Below are 25,592 nucleotides of genomic sequence, written 5' to 3'. Positions count from 1 at the left end.
ATCTGAGCTGACAATAACCCTTAATTAAGAGCAGCTGCTGATTCCTAGACACTAGGGGGCTGGGGGCTTCCTACATAAACCGCTTCATGTGCCTTGGTAGAAAGGTGGTATATAAATGCAATAAATAAAGAATAATAACAACCTGCAATTGCACAAGACAACAATCGTGTTAATGTGAGCAGTGAAACATAGAAAGAGTTGGAGTCAATCTTTCGTAAAACTAAATAATAATAAAAAACAATAAATTGAATTGTTTTTAGCTGGCATACTTCACTAATTATTAGTATTCAGACGAGTATTAAAAGTATTTTAATTGTGGTGTAGTGATCAAGAGCGGTAGACTTGTAATCTGGTGAACCGGGTTCGCATCTCCGCTCCTCCACATGCAGCTGCTGGGTGACCTTGGGCTAGTCACACTTCTCTGAAGTCTCTCAGCCTCACTCACCTCACAGAGTGTTTGTTGTTGGGGAGGAGGGGAAAGGAGACTCCTTAGGGTAGTGGTAAAGGTAAAGGTAAAGGTACCCTGAAGGTATCCATTCTAGAGGAAATCAGCCCTGAGTGCTCATTGGAAGGACAAATCCTGAAGCTGAGGCTCCAATACTTTGGCCACCTCATGAGAAGAGAAGACTCCCTGGAAAAGACCCTGATGCCATAACAGAGTCACTAACACAGACCTTTCTTGTGCACCTCCAATTCCTCCTGCTCATGCACACACACCACATGCTCAAAGTATTTCCTTTTTTATCAACGTTCGAAAACTGTGTTTGTTTGCTCTAACATATCAGGAATGTAGAAGCAGCTGTGAAGTGTGGAGGGGGAGAAGACAAATGATAATTGTGTGCTTCACAAGTGCAGCAATGTGCATACCTTTCTAAAGGGGCCCAGGATCTAAGATTACCGGTACCTGGCTGCACTCCCACTGCCTCAGTGGGTTCCCTCCCACGCCCTGCCCCCCCATCCAGCTGCTCATAAGCTCTCAAACATCTGTTCAGCAGACACTCTTCCACAAAGCAAGTGAAGTTCAGCCAGAACACCACAAATGCCCGAAAGCTGTTTTGAAAGAGCCATCCAGGTCAATCCAGTAATTATTTCTCAGAGGGCTGGAGAAAATGCATGTCATTCAAGGCCTTTAGTCACTAGCAAGCTCTTGCCCTCTCAAAACACCCCATAAAGTGTTATGTGTTGCCTATTTCTTTTATATACAGGGTTCCTGCTGCTTCCTTCTGTGGGCTTCTCTTTCACTCTCTGCTGGTTTTTACACCTATTTTCATCCCAGCAGCCAGGATTTTTAACCTAAGGTAGCTTCACCACCAGAAACGGATGAACTCCCCACCACCCTGCAAATCATTTTTGTTCCCCACAATTTCTGAGGGGATTTGGAATGAACAGGATCTGTCATGTTTGCATTATCCCAGCAATACTTATGTTATCTTAACATTTTAGCAGCTAAAAAGACTCCTAGACACTGGTGGAGGAAAGAGGGTGCAGAGGGAGCGGACCGCCCCCGGCACCACTATTCTGGTAGGGTGCCATTGTGACACCCCCCCCCCCCCGGACACACGGTGTGCACCCCTGCTTGCCGGGTGCCACGTCCCCAGATGCGGCATGCCACGCCCCCAGAACGCACATCCCGCCCTGGGATGAGTGCCACACCCCCAGGATGTGCGCCATGCCTCCGGAGATGTGCGCCACACCCCCCGGAGGGGGCACCAGCCACACCCCCGCCTGCTCTCCACCCCCCATAGCGGAGCATGCAGCATCGCCACTGCTCCTAGATTGGTTTGCTTATCAATATAAACAGAAGAAGACTGTCTCAGCACAAAGGAAAAAAGGGATGGGGAGGGAGGAGATAAAAACAAAAGTAAACTTAGGGCCAAGTTACAGGTTGTTATAATAGCCAGCTGGGATGGAAACTGTTCAGATAGTCTGATGGGATGGTTGCTGCTGTGTATTAATTAAGGCACAGCCAAAGGCAGCTGGTATCTCAACAGAACAGCCCTGTTTCCCTTCCCTCTCTCTACTCTGCAGCCTAATGGAAGGGCTCAAGTAGCCACCTTGTAAGGCGCCTGGTATTCTGATCCTATTTTTTGTCAATGGAAAGGGGTAACATATGCAGCTGCCTTAGATACCAGGTCGTGCTATACTGTATGTTCATCTCACACGGTATTGTCTACTTTGACAGCAGCTCTCCAGTGTTGGTTGGCCAGCGTGAGAACAGGATGCGGGGCTAGATTGGCCATTGGCCTGATCCAGCAGCTGCCCTTCTGATGTTCTTACCAGTCTCGTAGCAAATATTGGTATCGCACCTTGGAGCTTAGGAAGCGGGTAGCTAAAGATAAATGGGAAGGGAGTTGGCAGATTGCTGTGGTCAGACAGAGGGAGTTCGCTGCTCCTGCAGCTCTCTGCTCTTTGAATTTTCTCCTCTTTTTCCTCCTCCTCTTTTTCCTCTCCTCCCCTTTCTCCTCCTCCTCTCCTCCTCCCCTCTTCGGCCTTCTCCCGGGTCTCCCTAGCACAGATCGGCTTGCAGAAACGGGAGCTGTCCAGCACGGAGACCTCCTGAAATCCTCGCGCGCCTCCTTCCTCCCACGATGTAAGAGAAATGAGCGAGGGTTCTCCAGCCCTACCTTTACAATGGAGGAAGATTTATTCCAGCTAAGACATCTGCCGTGAGTAACCCGGGGAGGGAGAGGGGCTAGAGCTCTGCTGGGAAGAGGGAGGGGCGGGAAGAATAACCCCAGGGCCTTCAGGAGAATCGCAAGCTCGCACCCCCAGCACCCTACCTGCAGCGAGGTTTCGCTTTCCAAAGGGGGCCATTGGCCTCAAGGTCTCAGGGAAGCCAGCAATTTTCCTTGCTTGCCTACGCAGGAGCCTCGCTTTCTGAATGACTGTCACGCCTTTTAAATCAAAAGCAGGGGATTATTTTTAAGATTTCAGAAGGAACCATCCAACCCAGCCAACGCTTTTGCAACTAGGGGTGCTAAATGTATTCATTCTAGACACCCTCCCCCACACCGGCTTTTCATTCTAACATGATGGAATGGGAAGGGGATCTTCCCTCCTCTGAAAACAGAGCTTTGTACAGGGGTCCACCAGGTCTGGTGTTGGACACCCTGAAGCTTGGAAAAGAGCTGCTTTACATTGCCGCACAGGGTGTGGGGGTGTGGGGGGAGGGTGCTCACTCCTTGGATATGTGCAGCCAGCAGTGACACCCACACAAATGCAGAGGTGAGGGTTTCACTGCCTTCTGCTTCTCTGTGACTGTCTGGCTCTGTTTTTGTGGGGGGAGGGAATATTATTCTTTTTTGCAGTCCAGGCACAGCTCGTGAGAGCAAATAAGATTTCTTCCTTGGCAGTCGGTGAAGACTTCTTTTAAGTATCTTTCAAACACTGGGATAATTAGCTCCATTTCGTGGGCATGAGATTTTGTAGTGCACACAAGAGCACGGCCATGAAACATTTCAGGAATCAAGACATCCCTCCCCCCACTTCAAGGCAAAGATCAATAGCCGTGCAATCTGAACCATGTCTACTCATAAATACGTCCTGTTCAATGAATTCAGTGAGGCTGAAGAGCAGATCCACACCTTACATTTAAAGCAAATGACTACCCCTCCAAATCCTGGGAGCCGTAGTTCCCCACTCAGCTACATTGGCAGAAGCCACAAAGACATCGTGTTGCTAAAAACAAAGAACAGTTAGCCAGCTTCTTGCATCATGGACTACAATGCTTATGAAGTACTTGTGGATAAAATATGAATGGACAAAGGGTGAAAACCAATAGTAGATGGAATGCACTACCATCCTCTCCCATTTCTGGATATGTTGACCAAGGACATTCATCCTTCCAAAGCAACACTACTAATTAGGAACACAGGAAGCCGCCTTCTACTGAGTCAGACCTTTGGTTCATCTAGGGCAGTACTGTCAACACTGCCAGCCACTCTCCAGGGTTTCAGGGCAGGAGATGTCAGGGATTGAACCTGGGACCTTCTGCATGCAAAACATGTGCTCTGCCATTGAGCCATGCCTCTCCCCCCATTGCACTCTGGATAATATTGATACAGTGTTGTATTTCTTTGCAGGGGTAATTCTCGATTTTAGTTGTGTGCTGGGCAACCATGAGAGACAGAGAGACAGAGTCTTTTATGTGGTGGCTCCACACCTTTGGACCTCCCTTCCTCCTCGCAGTGCTGTAGTGGGCAGCAGCACTTCAGGCACCTTTGGAAGGACTTAAAAGCCTCATTCCTTTTTATTTGCCTTCCCTGTGTAACCTTTTTGCTCAGCTTGCTGGATGGAGGCTGGAATATCACGATGTCCTGGGAATTCTGAGTCTGTTTTCATTTATGTGAATCAGTTTTTATTCTGGGTTCTAGCTTGCTTTATTATTTATTTATATATTAAGACTTGTAGTTTTCCATTGTTGTAAGCAGCTTTGTTTGTTTTTTTAACCTTTATAATAATTTTTTATTGGTTGTACAATTTAATTTTTCATTTGCATATAAAATAGAATCAAAAAGTGGAGTCCGCTAATAACCATTTTCCACTGCATATCATATCGTCCTCTATTTATCTGTAAAAATCTTTTTATATCCATGGTTCTTTTCACATTGCAAGTGTTATTTCAGTCCTGCTAATGATTTTAGCTGTTTACAGTGTTCTCTCAAGTAAAATTTTAAAAAATTCCCAGTCCTTGTTAAAAAAATTATCATCCTGGTTCCTGATTTTTCCAGTCATTTTGGCCATCTCAGCATAGTCCATCAATTTTGTTGTCCACTCTTCTCTTGTAGGTGTTTTGTCTTCCTTCCATCTTTGGGCTAAGAATATCCAGGCTGCCATCATTGCATACATCAGCAGTCTTTTGAAGTCCCTTGGTATCTCTGCACCTAAAATTCCTAATAAAAAGGCTTCTGGTTTTTTAACAAAGGTTATTAAAAAATTCATTGTATATCATTTCCCAATATGCTTTTATCGCTTTACAGGTCCACCACATATGATAAAAGGTGCCCTCTTTTTCTTTACATTCCCAGCACATATTTGAACTAGTCTTATACATTTTTGCTAACTTACTGGGAATCAAATACCATCTATACATCATCTTAATATAACTTTCTTTCAGTGTTCTACATGCCGTAAATTTTAAAACCTCTTTCCATAGCTTCTCCCAAGAGGAGAGTTGAATATTGTATCCAAAATCTCTTGCCCATTGTATCATTACAAAGTTAACATCTTCATCTTTCATTCTAACAACATCTTTTACATTTTAGACAGTGTCTTTACTTTCCCCCCCCCCCAACAATTCCTTTTCAAACATTGAGATTTCATTACTGAATCCATTTCTTTTATCCTTTTTAAATACATCATTTAATTAATGGTATTGTAACCAATCTGTTAACAACTCTCTTATATCTTCAAAATTCTTTAGTTTCAATTGGTTCTCTATCTCCATTAACAGCTCTTTATAAGTTCCCATTTATTTTTTGCATTCAACTTTTTCAATGATATCGCTTTTAGTAGGGAAAGCCACCATGGTGTTTTCTGCTCTAACAATTTTTTAATATTTCTCCCATACACCTTACATTGATTTTCTTACCAAATGTGTTAAAAATTCTTTATGTACTTTTACCTTTTCATACCATGGATATGCATGCCAACCAAATCTGTTATCACGACCTTCCAAATCTAGAACAACTTGTAAGCAACTTTGGATGGACTTTGCCTGGAAAAACAGCACCAGTCCATTATAAAATAATAAAATAAACTGTAGCCTCTCATCAGAACCACCAGTGAAAATTCCAGAACTACCCTGATGTCTTTTATTTTTTGATAGTTTGCAAATGGAACTAAATGGGTGGGGGTGAGGAAGAGGGGTTTGATATTCTCATATTGTCAAGACATTAGTGGCTCAAATTGCTTGCATTTAATTTTAGCCCTAGGAAACGGTTGCAAGGGCCTCAGCACCCAGCTCTAGCTAGCGAGCAATGAGATTTTTTTTTTCCAGGGCCAGTTTTATGATAAAGCAAAGCAAAGCAAAGCAATCACTTTGGGTAGAAAAGATGCTGTTTTCTTGCTTCCTATCTCAAAATGTCAATTGTTAAAAACAAAGTACTGTCCATTGTGTTTGCCCACGTGTGATTTTGCCTCTTTTGCTTGTGGGTTATATTCTATCCGTGTCTACTCAAAAGTAAGTCCCACTGAGTTCCGTGGGACTTGCTCCCAGGTACGTGGGCATAGGATTACAGCTGGGTAAAGGATGCAGGTGGCGCTGTGGTCTAAACCACAGAGCCTAGGGCTTGTCGATCAGAAGTCGGTGGTTTGAATCCCCACGACGTGGTGAGCTCCCGTTGCTCTGTCCCAGCTCCTGGCAACCTAGCTGTTCGAAAGCACGTCAAAGTGCAAGTAGATAAATAGGTACCACTCCGGCGGGAAGGTAAACGGTGTTTCCGTGTGCTGCTCTGGTTTGCCAGAAGTGGCTTAGTCATGCTGGCCACATGACCCGGAAGCTGTACCCTGGCTCCCTCAGCCTATAGAGCGAGATGAGCGCCGCAACCCCAGAGTCGTCCGCGACTGGACCTAACGGTCAGGGGTACTTTTACCTTTTTAAATGTAACCTATCATGGATAGGCATGCAGGAGAAATTCAGTTCAGCCAACTGGGACCATCCTTTGAAATGCAAACTTATCCCAGTTTTGCAGTGCAGTTCTCTGACCAGACAAGGTTTACAGAAATGCATATACTGAGGAAAAGTGTACATAAAAACAAATATATTTGTGCAAATAACATACAAGAGTGCATCACATTAGGAGAAAATGCTTGCAAAAAGGTGTATGTTGGTCAAAACTGCCTACAAAAATGTGTTTATTTGGATAAATTTGCACTAAAATGCCAAAGAATTTTCATGTGGATTACAATTATTATTTCTTGCAAATTTCTGCAGAAATGTGAAGAACTAAATTTAAGATTGGAAAAATGAGAAACCAAGAGAAGGAAAATTGACAGTTTCTTCCATCCCTAGCCATGGGTACTTATTGCAACCTATCAGGTGTCTTTCTCTTCTGCAGAAACAAACAGAATTTGGATTCTGTCAGGTTGTCGGGTGTCCTTCACCTTCAAGGAAAATTGCTGTGCATGTTTGTTTGACTGCACCAGCTACAACTCACAAGGCTGCCTTCTGAGCACGACCTCCCTTTTGGATGGGAGATTAATATAAAATTAGGCACAGGTGGAAACATTCACTTCACGCCTGAAATGCAAGCCCACAAGAAACATTGCTGTGATTTCCAAAGAGAATGAGGTGATTTAGGTGTTGCATTATTGTGGAAGACACAAGCAGGGCCCCCAGATGTTGGGCTCTGATTCCCAGCAGCCTCAGCAGCCAGCATAGCCAATGGTTAAGGATGATGGGAGCTCTAGTCCAACAACATCCAAAGGGCCACAGGTTCCTCACCCTTGAGGGAAAGCACTTACGTGATGCACCCCTGTTTCTTCTGTACACCCATGCCATGTATTCATTATGGTTCCCACACCACTAGGGTTGTCAAGTTCCGTCGCACAGGGGAAAGTTCGCGGTCAAATGAAGATGCCATTTCAGGAGAGCATGAAGTCCAAATTGAGGGTGTCCAGACGCAGTTAGAGGCTGTGGAGCTGGAAGATGGAGGGATGGTGCCAAAGGAGTTTGCAAACCCAACTGATGGTGAGTTGTGTGGACATCTGCTCCCACCTCTGAGGAAGGAGCAAAATGTTAATATGCGTTGTGGGGAAAAATTAAACACCCCCAAAATTTTCATAGCCTTTCATAACTTCATTTTAACACTGTAAACATTTTTTCATCTCTTTCAAATGGATTGTGGTTGCTGGCCCAAGGACCCCCCTTTTGTCTTTTAGTGGGTATCGCTAATTTTTTAAGTTATTATTACATTGTACTATTACATTGTTTTGTTGTTCTAGATACGTTTATGGTGGAAGATGCGGTGGAAGCCATCGGATTTGGCAGGTTCCAGTGGAAACTCTCCATCCTGACAGGCTTAGCATGGGCAAGTAGAGGTTGCTAGAAATAGCAAAGCCAAGGGAGGACAGGGACAGGGAATGGCTGGCCCACAAAACTGCAACTGTTTTCCTCAGCTTCCCTGGCCTGGACGATGGGGGGCATTGAGCCAGAAGAGACTGACTTTGGGATATATGGCTTGATTTTAGGCAACTGTTGAGTACATGCAGTTGCCTGGCTCATTTAAGACTACACAGAACCTTTATTCTCAATAATGATGGAACTTACAGGTGGAGAATACTTGTATTTTTACATGTTTTTATTATTTGCAAAGGGGATCTTTTTATGAGTTAACACTTCATTATCGCTTTGGGCTGTGCTGTGTCTTTGTACTGTTATCCCTCCGGGCTGTGAGGCTTTATGATGTACATGGTTGATTTGTTATTTGCTTTCCTTGTGCTGTGTTTGCACTGTGTTGTTGTTGCTAACAAATCAATTATATATATACATATGAAGGCGAGGAGAAATCTGGTGAACTGTCAGGGCAGCTGGTGCTCTAACTAATGCCTTCTTCCTTCTCGCCCTTTTAGATGGCTGATGCCATGGAAATGATGATTCTGAGCATCCTTGCACCTCAGCTTCACTGTGAGTGGCGATTACCCACCTGGCAGGTTGCATTGCTAACCTCGGTAGGAAAATACCAGACAGCTCTTGTATTCTGTAAGGTTTTCCACTCGTTAACTGTGGGTTGTTCAAAGAGTCAAAAACCCCTTTCTGTCCAGCAAGCTCACCCAAGAGTGCTGAAGGAATCTCTTTCTCCCACAAAGACACCTGCATGTTACAGTCCCTCACACTGTGGCTTGCTTCAAATTCCCGGATTTCAGCTCTAAAGTCTAGCATTGCTTTTATTGGGGGGGGGGTTATTCTTCCTTTGGGCAACCTTTTCACTACCGATTGAATTACAGGAATAGGGGGCATGGTTTAAGGTGCCTGTTGAGGCTACACACTGTTTTTGCCATGAGGCAAACTCCCTTAGCTTTAATCTCTCTGGGGATAAATCTACAAGGAGTTGGATATGACTGGTAGATTCATTGTCCACCATATTCCAGTGTAGGGTTGTGCTGATGTTTCCTGAAGACACAAGTCACATCCACACCACATATTTAAACCACACTGTTTCCCACAAAGCACCATGGGAATTGTAGTTTGTCACCCTGGCTCTTTGACCATTGCGATATCTATATATTTTAGGACCTACTCTAGTTGTGGTTGTAATTTGTTTTAATGCTGTATTTTATATTTCTGTAACCTGCAATGAGACCTTCCAGTGAAGGGTGGATAATAGTAACAATAATAATGGTTCTGGGAATGGCAGCTTTGTGAGGCGTAAACTACAGTACAGTCCCCAGGATTCTTTGGAGAAAGCCATGTGTCTTAAAAAGCGTTTTAAATATATGGTGTGGACATGACCACAATGGTGCCATTAAAAAAAAAATTCTTTTACTCACTTTTCATAGCAAATTCCATTACTGGGTGTGTTACAAATTAAAACAAAACTAGATGCCTCACCATTCAGATATGAAAATGGTTACAACCAGCCAACTAAAAGAAACCTCAAACATGACCCAAAGCATCCACCCAAAGGCTGGCAAATAACCGGGCCTTCAGCTGGTGTCAAACGGTTTTCAGGGCAGGCACCAGCTGTAATCTCAATGCACAGGGGGTTCCAAAGCATAACTGTCAACCTTCCCTGCTGTTCCCCACTGCTATAATAAGGGAATTTCCAGCAAAAAAAGGGAAAGGTTGAAAGCTATGTTCCAACGTTCGGGTGCCCCCAGTGGAAAGCCTCTCCCTCCTCCTGCCCTCAGCTAAAGAAGACTTGGCTGAGAGAGCCTCACAGGCAGATCTTCATAAACAGGCCAGTCTGCGCAGGAGAAGCCTCGCTGTGCTTTGTAAGTCCACAAACTCATAGGGTTGTAGAGTTGGAAGGGTCATCAAGTCCAGCCAAATAATCCCCAACAGGTGGCCATTCAACCTCGGTTTAAGTGCCTTGAAGCAGGTTCAGAAGTCAGTACCATGCTTTCAGGGTTGGTGGTTCATTTCCCCCTGAAAGGCCACCCAGGAGAGATGCCAAGAGCTAGGTGCAGCTTCTGAACCAGCTCCATGGGCAGCCCCCACAGAGTGCATTGCTGTAGTCCAGGAGTGTGTGGATCACTCTGGGAAGGCTCTCTCTGTCCTGGAATGGCCACAGCTGGCAAACCAGATGTGACTGGTAAAAGACACTCATTGGGCTTTATGACTGATTCCACCATGCAGTTAGCAGATGATTATAACAAAAATCTGTACATAACCCTCCCCATCTAGCCTCAATATTAGCAGGCCAAATGTTAGCAGGCCAAAGCATCTGAGGTCAGATTTCCCACACCCCTCTCCCCTAAAAACAGAAAGATTGATATTAGGAATTTAGGATGGATATATCTGTCTCTCACTCCTCAGTGTATTGCTGTTTTACTGTCAGCCTCTAAGATGCTATCTGTCAACCATCTTAACAGATCTCTCATACCCTGTGGTTTAGGACATTTTGTCAAGTTGTGGCTCAAAATTCAGATATTTGTGTGCCAAATTCTAGCTCTGAGATCTTGCCAAACTTGGGCTAAAAATGTTTTCTTCTTCTTCTTCGCTTTCTTTTCTAGATGGTTCTCTCTGAACACTCCTGGCACAGCCTGTGAATAACAAATATCCTTTCTTTCACTTGATGCAGGTGGTGTTTATGGGAATGATGTTCAGTTCAACACTCTGGGGAAACATTTCAGACCAGTATGGCAGAAAAACAGTAAGTCTCCGGCCTGCCAGGCAGAAGTAGTTGCTGCCACCAAACTGAGTGCCACGAAGGCTCTCAGTGGTTAGGCAGTGGGGCATCAAACCGGGCGGTGTACCTCTCTACCGCTACTTGGGACTAATCTTTCCAAATCTGACTCAGTTTAAATTCAGTTCACTCCTCCATTCCACATTCTTGGGCTGTAATTACCTTTCTGCTTTCCTTTTGAGTTACAGCAGGGATGGGGAACCTGGGGCCACCAGATGATGATCATGGGACTACAACTCCCATCATCCCTTACTGTTGGTCATACTGGCAGGGGTTGCTGGGAATTGGTGTCCAACAACATCTGGAGGGCCACAGATTTATTTTCCTTGGTGTAAGATATATTATTATTATTATTATTATTATTATTATTATTATTAATATAATCTATTATTTATACCCTGCTCATCTGGTTGGGTTTCCCCAGCCACCAACAATGCCCAAAAGTTGTTGAGGGTTTTATAGGGAAACATAAGGGCCTGAACCTGGTTTGGTAGTAGATGGGCAGCCAGTGCAGACACTTCAAGAATGGGGTCATATATGTTATGTGCCATCTGGTAGGCGTATTCTGTGCCAGCTGGAGCTTCCGAACCAGGCCCAAGGGCAGCCCCAGGTAGAGCACGTTGCAGTAATCCAGTCTTGAGCTTGACAACACAGACTTTGTGGTTGGCTCTGTACGAGAAGAATTGCTTTTGAAGTTAGGAAGAAGTTTGTCGGAGAGTATGGCAGTGGTCTTCTTTCAATTTTGTATTTCTTAATCCAATGCAGGGGTTAAAGATCAGTGTGCTCTGGACCTTATACTATGGTATTCTTAGTGGTTTTGCACCCGTTTACAGCTGGATCCTGGTCCTGAGGGGGCTGGTGGGCTTTGGCATCGGAGGAGTCCCTCAGTCGTAAGTCAATATTCCCATTTCTTTCCCCTCCTTTCCTGGTGGTTTTAGTGCTTTAGTTGAGAAGCTGACCATGTCCCAAACGTCTTTTGTATTTAGTAACTGCCTTCCAACTTCCCCAATCCAAAGCATTATGGCCACCTTCAAATGTCTAAAGGAGCTCAGCTAAACTGCAAAGCACTTCCGTTTGGGAAGCCCAGCCTTTTCAGCTGCTTACATTTAGCGGTGTGGATCCAGGTGCTCTGGGAAGGCAAACGTGGCCCAGCAAGGGCAGAATTCAGAGATGGAAATGGCAGAAAAGAGTGGAGGGGCAGGAGAGATCAGTCCTGAATAAGCCATGAGCTCCTGAACTGGGAGGATGAGGCATCCCCAAGGGTTGTGCTCCTGGAACGACCCCATGCCTGCTTTGCTCTTCCTTCCTTCTCCCCATTCATTGGACCTGTGAACATGGATCCTCTGCCCCACAGGTGGGCTGTTTCAAAGCAACCTGAGCAGGACTTTAATTGATGGCTAATGGGCTTCCTTAACAGGCACCAGCATCCACTTGAAAATAAAGCCAGCCCCCACCCCCACCTCTCAGGTTTTTTCTGGGAGCCAGAACAAAATCAAACCAAAGCTTTCAGAACCATTACAGAGTGATGAATTTCCAAACCACAAATCCATGATGAAACCACCAGTTTTGGACTCTGGACTCCACTATATCAGCTGCCAAGCACTGAATTTGCCCAAGTCTGCCTAGCAATCCTTAGCAAGGGAATCTTATTAATGCCATTTGATTAATTCAAACATGTTAGCTCTGCTCCTGGGATATGCTCCTTTTTCTGAGGATTTGTGTAATAATTTTTTTTCTTTGCATATTACATTTATTGAAGACATTTTTATATCACATTTAGAAGTCATCTGCCTCCCCAAAATTGATAAGTTATATATATAATATTTTGTGTGATTGTGGTGTGTAGGTATATCAGTTGTTTGGCCTGGGGAAATAAAGTTGTATTAAGTTCTTCCCGTGTCAGTTTTAGGAGGAAGTCCATCAGATTTCCAAATGCTCACACCCTCTGTGTGTTCCTTGTGACTTTCCCTCCTCTCTTTCCTTTCTCTGCAGGGTGACGCTGTATGCAGAATTCCTCCCAATGAAATCTAGAGCAAAATGCATTTTGTTAATTGAGGTAGGTGGGAAAACAAAGAGGCGCGAGGCTGTTGGCAGGAAAGGGGTTCCCATCCTGCTCCGAAATGCAAGGCCATCCCAGGACAGAGAGCATCCCGGGTGAATGTTCAGATGTGATCAGGAGATCAATGGGTCTCCTTCCTTCAAAGCCTTTCCTGGGGTGGGGGAAGGAGGCAGCTGGCCCTCAACCCGTTGCTGCTGTGGTTCATGCTTGCAGCCTTCCCACAACTGGGGCTTTCCAGATGTTTTAGACTCTAGCCCCATCAGTCGCAGTGAGCACAGGGGACTGTCAGGGATAATTTCAATATGATTTTTAAAAAATCTATTTATTTGTTTAAACAAGAAATACATTTAAATAGCACACAATAACAAAGTGTTATGGAGTTGCAGGGGGCAAGGTTTCCTGGGTGCCCCATACCTTATGAAATTAGCAAATGTGCGGTTTGATCAATAGATTTAGCAAGGCCTAGAACATAAGTCTAGCCAGCTTCCTCAGGAGATTGGCAAATAATAATAATAATAATAATAATAATAATAATAATAATAATAATAATACCACCGTCACTCTGGATGGCTCCCAACAGAATATTAAAAGCACAATAAAACATCAAACATTAAAACTTCCCTAAACAGGGCTGCCTTCAAATGTCTTCTAAAAGTCAGATAGTTGTTTATTTCCTTGACATCTGATGGGAGGGTGTTCCACAGGGTGGGTGCCACTACCAAAAAAGCCCTCTGCCTGGTTCCTTTTTTATTTATTAAAAATTTATAAAATTTTCCAATTACAAGCACAAATTATTACATGGTTAAACTTTTCATACTCCCCCCTCTCCCACCAAGGGGAGCGAAATATCCAAACCCCCCTCTCACAGGAGCACACAAGATCATTCCACATTTAACCTCATATTATACTAAAATCATTGCTCAAGCCCAGCCCCTTTCCTGGGCCAGGTATTCATACGTCCAACAAATTCATCTTTTAAACAGACTTCCCCAGATCCCCCCTGTTGACTTCAAAGTAACATATAATTTCCAGTTTTCCTCTCATCTTCCGAATATAATTTAAACCACATTTATTTCCTCCTTAACATTTTTGTAAATATTTATATTCCATAATTAATTACTAACATTTTCTTTATTTCCTCCACTTCATTGTACTTCTGCACTTTTCTAATTCCTCAACCAATTTTATCCCTCTACCCTCCTTTCGGCCTCAAAAATTTGGCTGATTTTTTTTAACATTTTCCATTGTCACAATATCCATATCCCTTTGTCAAAACCATATACAACTAACATATCATATAATAAATCCAGTCTTTTTAACCTACCCCAACCCTTTCAAAAAAGACAACCCAAAAGTCAGAAATTGCTGGTTCTTGTTCCTGTTTATCTTCATGCAACCTTGCGACGTTCTCACGGTAGAATTGCGCAGGGCATTTGTTCTTCTTCCTCCTGAACCACGACTTCATCATTGTCCTGCCTGGTTCCCTGTAGCCTCACTTCTTGCAGTGAGGGAACTGCCAGAAGGCCCTTGGAGCTGGACCTCAGTGTCTGGGTTGAACGATGAGGGTGGATATGCTCCTTCAGGTATACCAGGCTGAGGCCATTTAGAGCTTTAAAGGTCAGCACTAACACTTTGAATTGTGCTCGGAAACGTATTGGGAGCCAATGTAGGTCTTTCATGACTGGTGTTATATGGTCTTGGCGGCCACTCCCAGTCACCAGTCTAGCTGCCGCATTCTGGATTGGTTGTAGCCCCACATAGAGCGCATTGCAGTAGTCCAAGCGGGAGATAACCAGAGCATGCACCACTCTGGCGAGACAGTCTGCGGGCAGGTAGGGTCTCAGCCTGCATACCAGATGGAGCTGGTAGACAGCTGCCCTGGACACAGATTTGACCTGCGCTTCCATGGACAGCTGTGAGTCCAAAATGACTCCCAGGCTGTGCATCTGGTCCTTCAGGTGCACAGTTACCCCATTCAGGACCAGGGAGTCCTCCACACCTGCCTGCCCCCTGTCCCCAAAAAACAGCACATATGTTTTGTCAGCATTCATCCTCAATCTGTTAGCTGCCATCCATCCTACAACCGCCTCCAGACACTCACACAGGACATTCACTGCCTTCACTGGTTCTGATTTAAAAGAACCAAATTCCAAAAGAACCGGGTCCAATTTTTTTTAAGAAGTGGTTTAATAACCGCCTTTTTCAGCGGGTCTGGGAAGGCTCCCTCACAGAGGGAAGCATTCACCACCTCACAGAGCCCATCACCCAGACCTTTCAGGCTTGCTTATATGAGCCAGGATGGGCAAGGATCAAGAAGACAGATGGTTGGTTTCATTCATCCAAGCAGCCTGTCCACAACCTTGGAGGTAACAGATTGGAATTGATCCCATGCAACTTGACTAGACAGGACCTCTAGCACTCTCCCGCCCTGGCCCTGCTCCCACAGTGTAGTCTACCTTTTTCTGAATCTAAGCAACTTTATCTGCAATTTTTTTTTGCAAAATCATTGCAGGAGATCCCAATGGCGAAAGTGGTTCCGTTAGATTGCAAACCACCTGAAAGAGTCTCCTGCTGCTGTCCCTCTCCCAGCTGTGTGTTAGTTGGCAAATGTCAATATCATTGTTGGGAGGGGGAGGTTGCCAGGGTTACAGGGGCATGATGCCACTTCAGAGACAAAAATGCCCTTTTTGCACAAGGCTTGCGTTGTGTTTTAGCAAAGGCTTTTTTTGTGAGGGGAAGGGTGAAGCTAACAGACAGACAAGCTGTGTGGAGGAAACAGAGATGGTGTTTTGGCTACCTTTGAATCCAATGCTGTGCCACTGTAGGGAGCAAGCCCCTCTTGAAATGTGATGCTCTGAACCCTCTCTCCAGACGCAGCTGTAAATATGTGTAAATAAACTATATTTCATAAATACACCACAGCCTCTGCTGCGCCTCATTTTCCCCAAAGGAAACACAAACCTTGGTCAAGTGCAAAGACCACTGGAATCTCTCACCGTTTGATAGAGATTGGGGTGGGTGGTAAGAAAAGAAAAACTGCAAAATTGAATGAAAGCTAAAATTAAACATACCTGCAAATGTTGGTTATTTTGTTCACATTCCCTGGAAAAAATAAAAATTAATATTATTGGTGTTGGGGTAGTAACATTTTTTAAAAGGTTATGCTTTAATTATAAATATCAAGATATTGTCTTTGAGGTCTTATGATAGTGTCACTTAAAGCTGAAAGCTTACTAAGTATTCCAAATGCCTGCTCTTCAGGCATCATAGAGCATGTTGCAGCAAGGGTCAAGAAGTGAGATTGATTGTTATTCACCTGTTGCGATGGGGCTGACATCTCCAAACCCGCTTCCGCCCTTCCACACGGGCAGGTCTTCTGGGCCATTGGGACTGTCTTTGAGGTTCTCCTGGCGGTGTTCGTGATGCCCACCCTGGGTTGGCGCTGGCTGCTCATCCTTTCGGCGGCCCCCCTTCTGCTCTTTGCCATCTTGTGTTTCGTAGGTATTCCTTCCCTAAATCTTGGGGAGGGAGGTGGGACACGGCTTCGGATTAGTCCTATCCGTTTGGTTGGTCTCCTTCCTTTGGACACCGATTTGTAAGAAATCAATATTTTAGTGTGGCAGCACACACACTTGGGAACTCCCTGCCTGTTGACATCAGGCAGATACTTTCACTGTACTCTTTTTGGCACCTGCTAAAAACATTTGGGGGGGGGCAAGACTATCCAGATATATACACTATTGACAAGTGTTTTAATCAGCTTATTTTTAAAAAATGTTTTAGATAGTTGTTGTTGTTTTTTAAATGAACTGATAATTTAATGTTTTGTTATTTTTTGTAAACCACTTTGAGGTGTATTTTTTTTTGCAATCAATCAGTATATAAATTTTATGAAATGAATAAAATAAATTTATCATACATTTACAGTGGTTACCAGAAAGTGCACGATACGATGTGTTATCTGGGAATCAGGAGAAAGCCTTTGCCACTTTGAAGCGGATAGCAACTGAGAACGGAGCTCCGATGCCTCTGGGGAAATTGATAATCTCCAGGCAGGTGAGGGCAGGCAGACAAGCACTCAGGACTCCTGGGGGTTGGACTAGATGACCCTTGGGGTGCCTTCCAACTCTACCATTCTATGATTCTATGAAACAACCACCCCAAAATCCAGCAAGCTTCAACAAAAGTGTGCATGGATCACTTGGCTCAGACCCGGGATAATTTATTTTCTTCATTTGTCTGCAAGATTTATATCTCATTTCAATAAAATGTCTGAGATGTCTTACAATAAATAATATGTACAACATCAGTAAAAAATATTAAAATAACCTATGAATACTAGCTAAAATAAAAGTGTATTTGCTGTAAGCAGAGGAGGGGTGGCTGGTAGAGCTCCCTGAGGTGGGGTCCCCCCCCCCCATATTATGGGTGCCACTGCTGAAAATGCCCCATCTCATACTCAGCTGGGCCATATCCACACCATGCACGTAAAGTGCTATGTTAACAAACAGTTATGGCTCCCTGCAAAGAATTATGGGAACTGTAGTTTGTTACAGATGCTGAGAGTTGTAGAAGACCCCCCCTTCCTCTCCCAGAGCCACAATTGCCAGAGTTTCCTGAGAAGAGGTACTGGTTGGTAAACCACTCTGGGAATTGCAGCTCTGAGAGGGGAATCAAGGATTCCTTGGGCGAAGCAACATTGGCTTAAAGTAGTATCATAGTGTTTTAAATGCATGGTGTGAATGTGGCGCTGCTACATTTCTGACAGTGGGGAAGCTGCCGCAGGGACTCATCAGATGAATGAGGAATGCCAGGCAAACTCCTAAGTAATCCATGGTCCCCCCCCCCCTTTGGCCAATGTTTTCATACAGCACCAAGCTTTCCTATATCTTTGTATATGTTTGTTTCCAAACAGGAAGACAGAGGGAAGATGAGGGACCTTTTCACCCCCCAGTTTAGATGGACAACGCTCCTGCTTTGGTTTATATGGTAAGAGGAAGATGGAGAAGATTCAGGGTCAGCCTGCCTCTCTGAGATTTATTTATTGGACCTCCTGTATATAACCCCCTTTCATCATGAGATCTGGTGGCCTGAGGGCTAGTTGGCACATCAGTCGGGTGGCCCCGTGGCTTGGTTTGTGCCCTCGGGGCACAGATCTGGCAGCTTTCTAGAGTCAGGTGTGATCTCAACTGGCTTCTCAAGCCCCACGATCCCCACTGGATCTGAACAATGCAGTACCACCACCTGGCCACCTGCTGTGGGGGCGCTGCAATGCCTGGCTCCTTTTGCCAACATCCCTGATGCAATGAGAGGCTAGGGGCAGCCAAGGTGAGGGGAAACTCAAATGCAAAAGGGGGGGGTGCTCTTTAGTAAAAGTGCAAGAGACGAGGCTGTCACCTGATTAAAGGCATCCTAGTTCATCCATCACATATGCTCTAGTCAAATAATTGATTAATGCAAATGCTTAAATAGCCAGAGGTGTAAATTAGTGCCCCACCACTTATTCTGCTGATTAAAACTTGTGCAGTTAAGTTCATATTTCTTTAACTGAGCAACAGCCCCACTGCAACAAAAGTGTTTCCCTCTAGTGTGAAAGAGAGAAAAAGGAGAGCCCTTGAAAGCTGTGCCATTTTTGTAAGTGCTTCTATTAAAATTGATCAGGACCCTTCTCTATTTTTGGTCAACAATATCAAAAGTGCAGCCTGAGGAAAAGGGAATTTAGCACGTGCTGTTTGCTAGATGCTGACCTGCAGGTTCCTTCTTCGACACGGTCAATCCGTTAAACAAGACGCAAAGGGAATGGGACAGATTCACGGAGGAGGCGGTCAATGGCTCTGAGCCACAATGGCTATGCTCTGGCTCCAAAGCCTCTGGAGGCAGCTTTGCTTCTTCATAGCAGCTGCTGGAAGCCCCAGGAGGGCGGAGGGCTCTTGTGCTCCTGTTCTGCTCCCTGCTTTCCCACAGGAAACTGGTTGACCACTGCAAGAATAGGATGCTGGATTAAATGGGCCATTGGCCTGATCCAGCAGGCTCTGCTTATGTTCTTATGTTCAGAGGACTATTGACTGAATTTATGACATTGGATTTGTACTGTGGCAAGCTAACTGCAAATTACAATGGGGACCAAGGGTGCCCCTGGCTACCCCAGCTGACTGTGAGCTTGAATCTAGCTGCACAGTGCACACGCATGCACAACTCCATTTCCCCCATTGGATCCTGAGCCTGCATCCCCTCCCCACCCCAAATTCAGGGCCATGTCATGTTCCTTTTCAATGCACCTGCCTGCCTGCAACACTCTCTCTGCTTCTCTTCACTCCAGGTTCTCCAATGCCTTTTCTTATTACGGCTTAGTTTTACTAACCACGGAGCTCTTTCAAGCAGGAGACCTCTGCAGCTGTGAGTACAACGGGCAGGGAGATCCAGAGGGCGGCTGCTGCTGCCAGACTAAAAGACCAGTTTCTTGCAAACACTGTCACAGTGTCAGCTCCTTTGATCCAAGTGGTCATGTGGGCATACATAGGGAGAGGGGATCTCGCAGGTGACACTCACAACTCGGTGGTTCACCTCACAACTTATAACTGCAGCAGGGGCACTCCAGGCCCAAATGTGCAAGAATGCATGCAGGCTGCGGGGGGGGGGGGGAGGTTGGAACAATTTCTTAAAATATCACCTATTCACCCGCCTCCTCCTCCTCTTGCTTCATCTAAGTATCCAGCAAGAGAAAAGCGGTGAAGGCCAAGTGCAGCCTGGCATGTGAATACCTGACTGAAAAGGACTACATTGACCTGCTGTGGACCACCCTCTCCGAGTTCCCAGGTAGACTGCTGGGAAATAAAAGGCTCCGATTAGCCGAGTGGGAAAACTTGCACATTTGTTCAGAATCTAATTAAAACCATGTAGCTTAATTAATTCAACAAAACTGATAATGTGATCCAGTGACACCAGCTATTCCAAGTCATTTATGCCTCCAGCACTGCTGCCTCCTGCTGCTCCCCCCCCAGGGGGTGGGCAGGATCACCCACTTAGGGAACTGCTGGCGTCAACCATGCTGAGCAAGTTGGACTAATGATCTGACTCAATATAAGACAACTTCCTTTGGTTCTGTATTTGTATCTCGTTCTTATGGTTCGAAAGCACGTCAAAGTGCAAGTAGATAAATAGGGACCGCTCCAGCGGGAAGGTAAACGGCGTTTCCGTGCACTGCTCTGGTTCACCAGAAGCGGCTTTGTCATGCTGGCCACATGACCCGGAAGCTGTCTGCGGACAAACGCCGGCTCCCTTGGCCTATAGAGCGAGATGAGCGCCGCAACCCCAGAGTCGGACACGACTGGACCTGATGGTCAGGGGTCCCTTTACCTTTACCTTATGGTTAAAGTCTCAGCAATTCTCTTTCTCTCTCTGTTGCTGTAAACTGCCTTGAACATGTGCTGGAGAAATGCCATTTTTTAAAAGAAAGAAGCAAGCAAGCAAGCAAGCGCCCCACTAGATTTCATGCCTGTGCACCAGTCCTATGGATGTTCAGAGCACACACAAACCCCAACCTCAGAATTGCCTCCATGACCCATCTGAATTGGGTGCAGGGAATGCTTTGAAAATAAGTTCAGAAAAGTTGCTAGCCAGAACAAACAAATCCACAGGCCCATTACCCCAGAAGAGCTTATGTTAGTCATTTATGGCCTGAACATAAAAAAGCAACAGCTTCCATAACTGCTGCTCTGCCTGCTTGACATGAAGGCTGTGGCCATGCAGCACGGACGAGCAGAGAGCTACTCACAAGCCTGCTTCAATCAGTAACATCCTCTTCCTTCTCCACCTCCTCCTCCACCTCCTCCTCCTCCTCCAGGTGTTCTAGTGACCTTATGGGTTATTGATCGGATTGGGCGTAAGAAGACAATGGCCCTCTGCTTCTTTGTCTTTGCATTTTGCAGCCTCCTACTCTTTCTGTGCGTCGGAAGGTGAGCAAAGTGATCCAGACCAGCGGGTGGGGGGAACCCACCCAACCCTGCAAATGCCCCAGCCCCCACAAGGAAGGAAGGAACTGCAAAACACTTCTGTGGGGTGGCTGGGACATGCTCAAAGTTGTGCTACAAATGCTTTTACCTAACTGTGTGGAGGTTCTCCATAATGGTGTGAGGAGCAGGCAGTCTGCACACCTGCAAATTCTAAACTTTCAGGCAAACCTGGAGCAAAGTATTTCAGAGGTATCCACATGGGGGATACACAAAGAGTATTATTCATGGTAAAGGGAAGGTTGCAGACCAGTATTGTACAAATAATTTAAATGGTAGCTTTAGTGATGCTTCTGCCCACCACTTCCCATTTTTGGTCTTCCAAGAGACCACAGAAAAGACTAAGGGTGGTCATTATCCTGGGTGACTATGCTCTGCCTCCACAGTCGGAGGCAGAAATGCTTCTGAATCCCAGTTGCTGGAGGGGAGAGCCCTCCTGTGCTTGGGTCCTGCTTGTGGGTTTCCCATTAGGGCACCTGGTTGGCCACTGTGAGAACAGGATGCTGGACTGGACCCTTAGGCCTGATGCAGCAGGAGGCTGTTATTGTTACACACTACCCCCATCTGCACAAGTGGTGCAAGATCTCAGGGGTTGGAGGCATGCTTACCAGGGGCTGTGTTCACTTTTGGGACAATGAGGCACAGCAGAGACTGCAGTGTCTTCATGATACAGGGTTTTATTTACACTGATATACAACCTGCACCTAAATGCAATGTCGTAGCTGGGGAGTGGGGACTGGAATTTAGGGGAAGGGAATTTAGGGGAATCTGACCCCCCCAACAAACCCATAACATCATGTTCTTATGATACAGCAGTACAATGAGTGCATTTGGTCAAAACGTACCAGCATCTTCTCAAACAAAAACTCTGTCCTTCTGTCCTTACAGGAAAGTTCTCACTGTGTTATTGTTCATTGCAAGGGCTTTTATTTCGGGAGGATTTCAAGCTGCCTACGTTTACACCCCTGAGGTAAGAAAGTGAGAAGGCAAATATTCTGTGAGGAGGGGGCCTGCCCAGGACCAGGATTTGGGGTTGGCCTGAGCAAAGGAGCATCAGTAGCAAGCAGGTCTTGATGGGGGCAGGGCGGGGCAGGGAGCATAGTGGTTGGCATGGAAGAGCAAGGCAGAGACTGTGAAACCAAGCCCTCACAGGGTCTCTGGGATCTCTCCGTTTCCATGGAGCACATGGGAAAGAGAGGCTTGTGCTGCTGCCTCCAGAGGGCTTGCTGTGTTCGTTGTGTTGTCTCTTTCACAGCAATCCCTTGCAGTTCCATGTAATTTTAAGGTTGGGGGGGGGGGGTACCAGAATGCACTACAGATTCTGAGTAAACATTAGGAAAGACTTTCTGACAGTAAAAGCTGTTGGACACCTCAGGAGGTGGTGGACTCTCTTTCCGTGGAGGTTTTGAAGGAGAGGTTGGGAGACCATCTGTCAGGGATTCTTGAGCTGTGATTCCTGCATTGCAGGGGGTTGGACTAGATGACCCTTGGGGTCACTTCCAACTCTACAATTCTACGATCCTATGATTCATGAGATCCAGTAAGTACCTCCTCAGCTGGCAGCGGCCTCCACCTTTCCTGCTTGCCCAGTGGAACATTGGATGTGTGTGTGTCTGGTGACCCCAGGTTCTCTTGTTATGTTTTTATTAGCATGTGGGACCTGCACACCCTTCTCAACCATTAGCACCAGCCATGAACATCTGCTTTTGACCTGGAGGAATCCCTGCCCCAAATCTCAAATGCTTGAGGGCAGTATGTGTCGGCCCATTGCTTGGGGGATGCTTTCTGCATATGACCAGAAGCATCCTTTCCCTCCATTGCCCCTTATCACCTTTCTGGTGACTATTCAGAGATCCAGAGAAGTGAGGCATGTAGAATCATAGATTCATAGAGTTGGAAGAGACCCCATGTGTCACCTAGTCCAACCCTTTGCAGTGCAGGAATCTCAACGCAAGGTGTCCCCATGTGCCAATGCACGTATGAATTTCTCCTTAGGTTTACCCTACGGCCACTCGTGCTCTGGGTCTCGGGACCTGTAGCGGGGTAGCCAGAGTCGGCGCACTCATCACACCATTTATCGCTCAGGTAACAGTGTGTTAAATCCATTCAGAATGTCCTGGGGTTGCTAGTTAGGGTCCTGGGATGAGGATTCTGGAGGGGAGAGAGTTGGGTTGTTGCTACACAGAGGCATAGAGTTTGGACATTAAATTCTACATTTGCTAGGCCTGTTTTTGCATCCTGAACCTTATGCCTAAGAATTCCAGGTCCTAAAGGGGGGCCTGCGCTACTATGTGCAGCTGCCCCCCATCAAGTAAATAAATAAGAATACTTAACTAACTGACCAATTGCGTCACAGATAACTTGGTTCTGCCCCCCCTGACATAAAGCCTGCCCCCCCATTAATGCATGCCCACAGGCATTTGGGTGGCCCCTGTGAGAAGAGGATGCTGGGCCAGATGGGCCCTTGGCCCCAATCAGAAGCATCTTCTTATGCTGTTTCAGCTCATCTACTCCAACCCTTAATGGTGAACCCAAGCCACCCATATTTGCAGAACTCTCTGACCCCAAGAGTTGACTCAGAGGCCCTTCTGTGTCTGCTTTTGCTCACTTCCTCCCCCTCCCCCTTCCAGGTGATGCTGGAGTCCTCTGTCTATTTGACGCTGATAGTCTACAGCGGCTGCAGCATCCTGGCCGCTCTTGCTTCTTGCTTGCTGCCCATCGAAACCAAAGGCCGTGGTCTGCAGGAGTCCACTCACAGGGAATGGGGGCAGGAGATGTTTGGGCGCGGAGTCCCACACTCAAACTCTGGGTCTCAGGGGTGATGATGCCCAGCCACAAGGTCATCCAAGGAGTTTCCGCCCCTCCAGCTCTGGCACCCGAGAAGCAGAATGTCTTGTCACCGCCGTGTGTGTCCACAAGCAAGAACACTCCACCTGTGTCCTGGGTGCCCTTTTTCGCTCGCACCCATCACTGTCCACTTGTGCAAGGAGAGGTATTAAATCTGGAGAGTGAACATGCGGGAGAGAGTTTCAGGGGAGGAATGTGATGCAGCCAGGGAGGAAGAAAAGTGGGAGCCTTTGTCAAACTGTCTGCCCCTTCGTGTGGTTGATGACAAACAAGCTTAGTTTCTTGATGCCAAGTGCATCGCTCCATGCCAAGCAGGCAGATTGATGGACAGGATTTGGCTCTGCACAAATGCCCTCAATGCCAGGAAGTGGGCTCGCAGATCAGTGCCCCAGATCCCAGTGCAGCCCTCCATCAGTCTCATGCACTTGTGAATTAATCACTTGACTTGCACTCCCATCAGCACCCATGAACGACCATCAGCCTTTGAGAGCCTCTTTGCCAGAGAGGTTCTGAGTCTTAAAGAGCAGCTGGGAACTTCAGCAAATGCTGCTCTGAGAGCTCTTCTACTAACCACAAAGAAACAAAGAAACCCACCACTTTGCTTGCCCTAGAGGTGAAGCCTGCAAACAGGGCCATGCATTTGGGATGTTGTGCGCAAGCAGTCCTGGTCACCTCATGGCAGTGCAGAAAGGGGCAGCTGAAGGACCGAAAGGATGTTCCTAAGAGGAACATTTAAGCATCTGAGGCTTTTTCATTTAGAAACATGGCAACTTGAGGGGAGGACAGGAGAGAGGTCTATGAAATTATGGGTGGTGTGGATAAATTCAGTAGGGAAAAGCTTTTCTCATAATATTGGCACTCAGGATCCTCCAGAGAAACTGGGGGGGCAGCAGATTCAGCACAGACAAAGGAAATTCATTCCTTAATTTAAAGACTTCATTGATTTATGGGTTATATGGCTTCTGGCAAATTCACGGAAGAGGCTATTTGCCTTATGACCTCATAGAACCTCCAGTTTCAGGGGCAGTCTATGCCACCCAAAACAATTAGCTGGGGTGAACAATAGCAGTAGAGAGGCTGTTGACTTCAAGGCAAGTTTGTGGGCTTCCCAGAGGCATCTGGCTGGCCCCTGTGGAACAAAGGAACACTGGACTAGACAGATCTTTCCGTTCACCCATCAGAACAAGAAGCAGAATTTCATTTTCTTGGGGTTCATTTCCCTGTCAGTAAAGCCAGTGAGAACCTGCTATTGTGATTCCAGGTGTGTATGTGTGTGTGCATTTAGAAATACATGCTGTGGCTTTCTCCGTTGGGTCCCAACCCATGTAACACTTTGCTGGGGCTGTTTCTGCAGTTGTCTGGTCAGTAGGAGTGATCCAAGGGTTGACGTGGAAAGTCAAGGACCCCATGCATGATGGGGATGGAGTTTGGCCTCTAAGCTTAATCCCACATGTCTTGGAATTTTGAACAAAGAAAAAAGTAGGAGTCCTTGCTCTCCAAGAAATGGGTTCCTCGGTCCAATTCATTTCATACTCCAAGATTTAGAAAAGTCCCAAAATGAACAGGGCTGGAAACACATAGAATAAAACTATCCTGTAAGGAGAAGCAGGTACAAATAAGAGCCCTGCTGAATTGGGCAAATGTCATTTCAGCCCAGCATCCTGCTTCTGTCAGTGGGCAGCCCATAACTGCTAGGAAGCAACAGCTCTCCCTGCTGTTTCCCCTCCCTGCCTGATGTTGCAGAGGTAAACTGCCCCCAGACAAGGTGGTTCCATTTAGTTGTCATCCATAGCCATTGATAATGTATCCCATGTGAATTTGTAGATGCTC

The 25,592-nt window shown here is 45.9% G+C and overlaps 1 protein-coding gene across 2 annotated transcripts; it reads left to right on the top strand.

Moving 5' to 3' along the window:
• Positions 1 to 2,465: 2,465 nt before the first annotated feature.
• SVOP (SV2 related protein) lies at positions 2,466 to 23,737 on the top strand. 2 transcript variants are annotated; one of them, XM_033169382.1, is made up of 16 exons: positions 2,466 to 2,666; positions 7,530 to 7,690; positions 7,945 to 8,030; positions 8,572 to 8,670; positions 10,743 to 10,814; positions 11,613 to 11,737; positions 12,840 to 12,903; positions 16,278 to 16,403; positions 16,834 to 16,962; positions 17,822 to 17,895; positions 19,226 to 19,302; positions 19,615 to 19,722; positions 20,750 to 20,861; positions 21,804 to 21,885; positions 22,911 to 23,000; positions 23,546 to 23,737. In XM_033169382.1, exons 1-16 carry the CDS (start codon positions 2,632 to 2,634, stop codon positions 23,735 to 23,737), a joined length of 1,632 nt encoding a protein of 543 aa, XP_033025273.1. In that variant the 5' UTR covers positions 2,466 to 2,631. The 2 variants fall into 2 exon arrangements, with proteins under 2 accessions (XP_033025273.1, XP_033025272.1); XM_033169381.1 differs by lacking the exon at positions 2,466 to 2,666 and having other exon boundaries at positions 7,420 to 7,690.
• The last annotated feature ends 1,855 nt before the right edge of the window (positions 23,738 to 25,592 follow it).

This window comes from Lacerta agilis, chromosome 14 (assembly GCF_009819535.1).
Source record: "Lacerta agilis isolate rLacAgi1 chromosome 14, rLacAgi1.pri, whole genome shotgun sequence".
Taxonomy (NCBI): domain Eukaryota; kingdom Metazoa; phylum Chordata; class Lepidosauria; order Squamata; family Lacertidae; genus Lacerta; species Lacerta agilis.
Note: the sequence above shows the minus strand (reverse complement) of the source record. Positions and strands in the feature narration are given on the sequence as shown.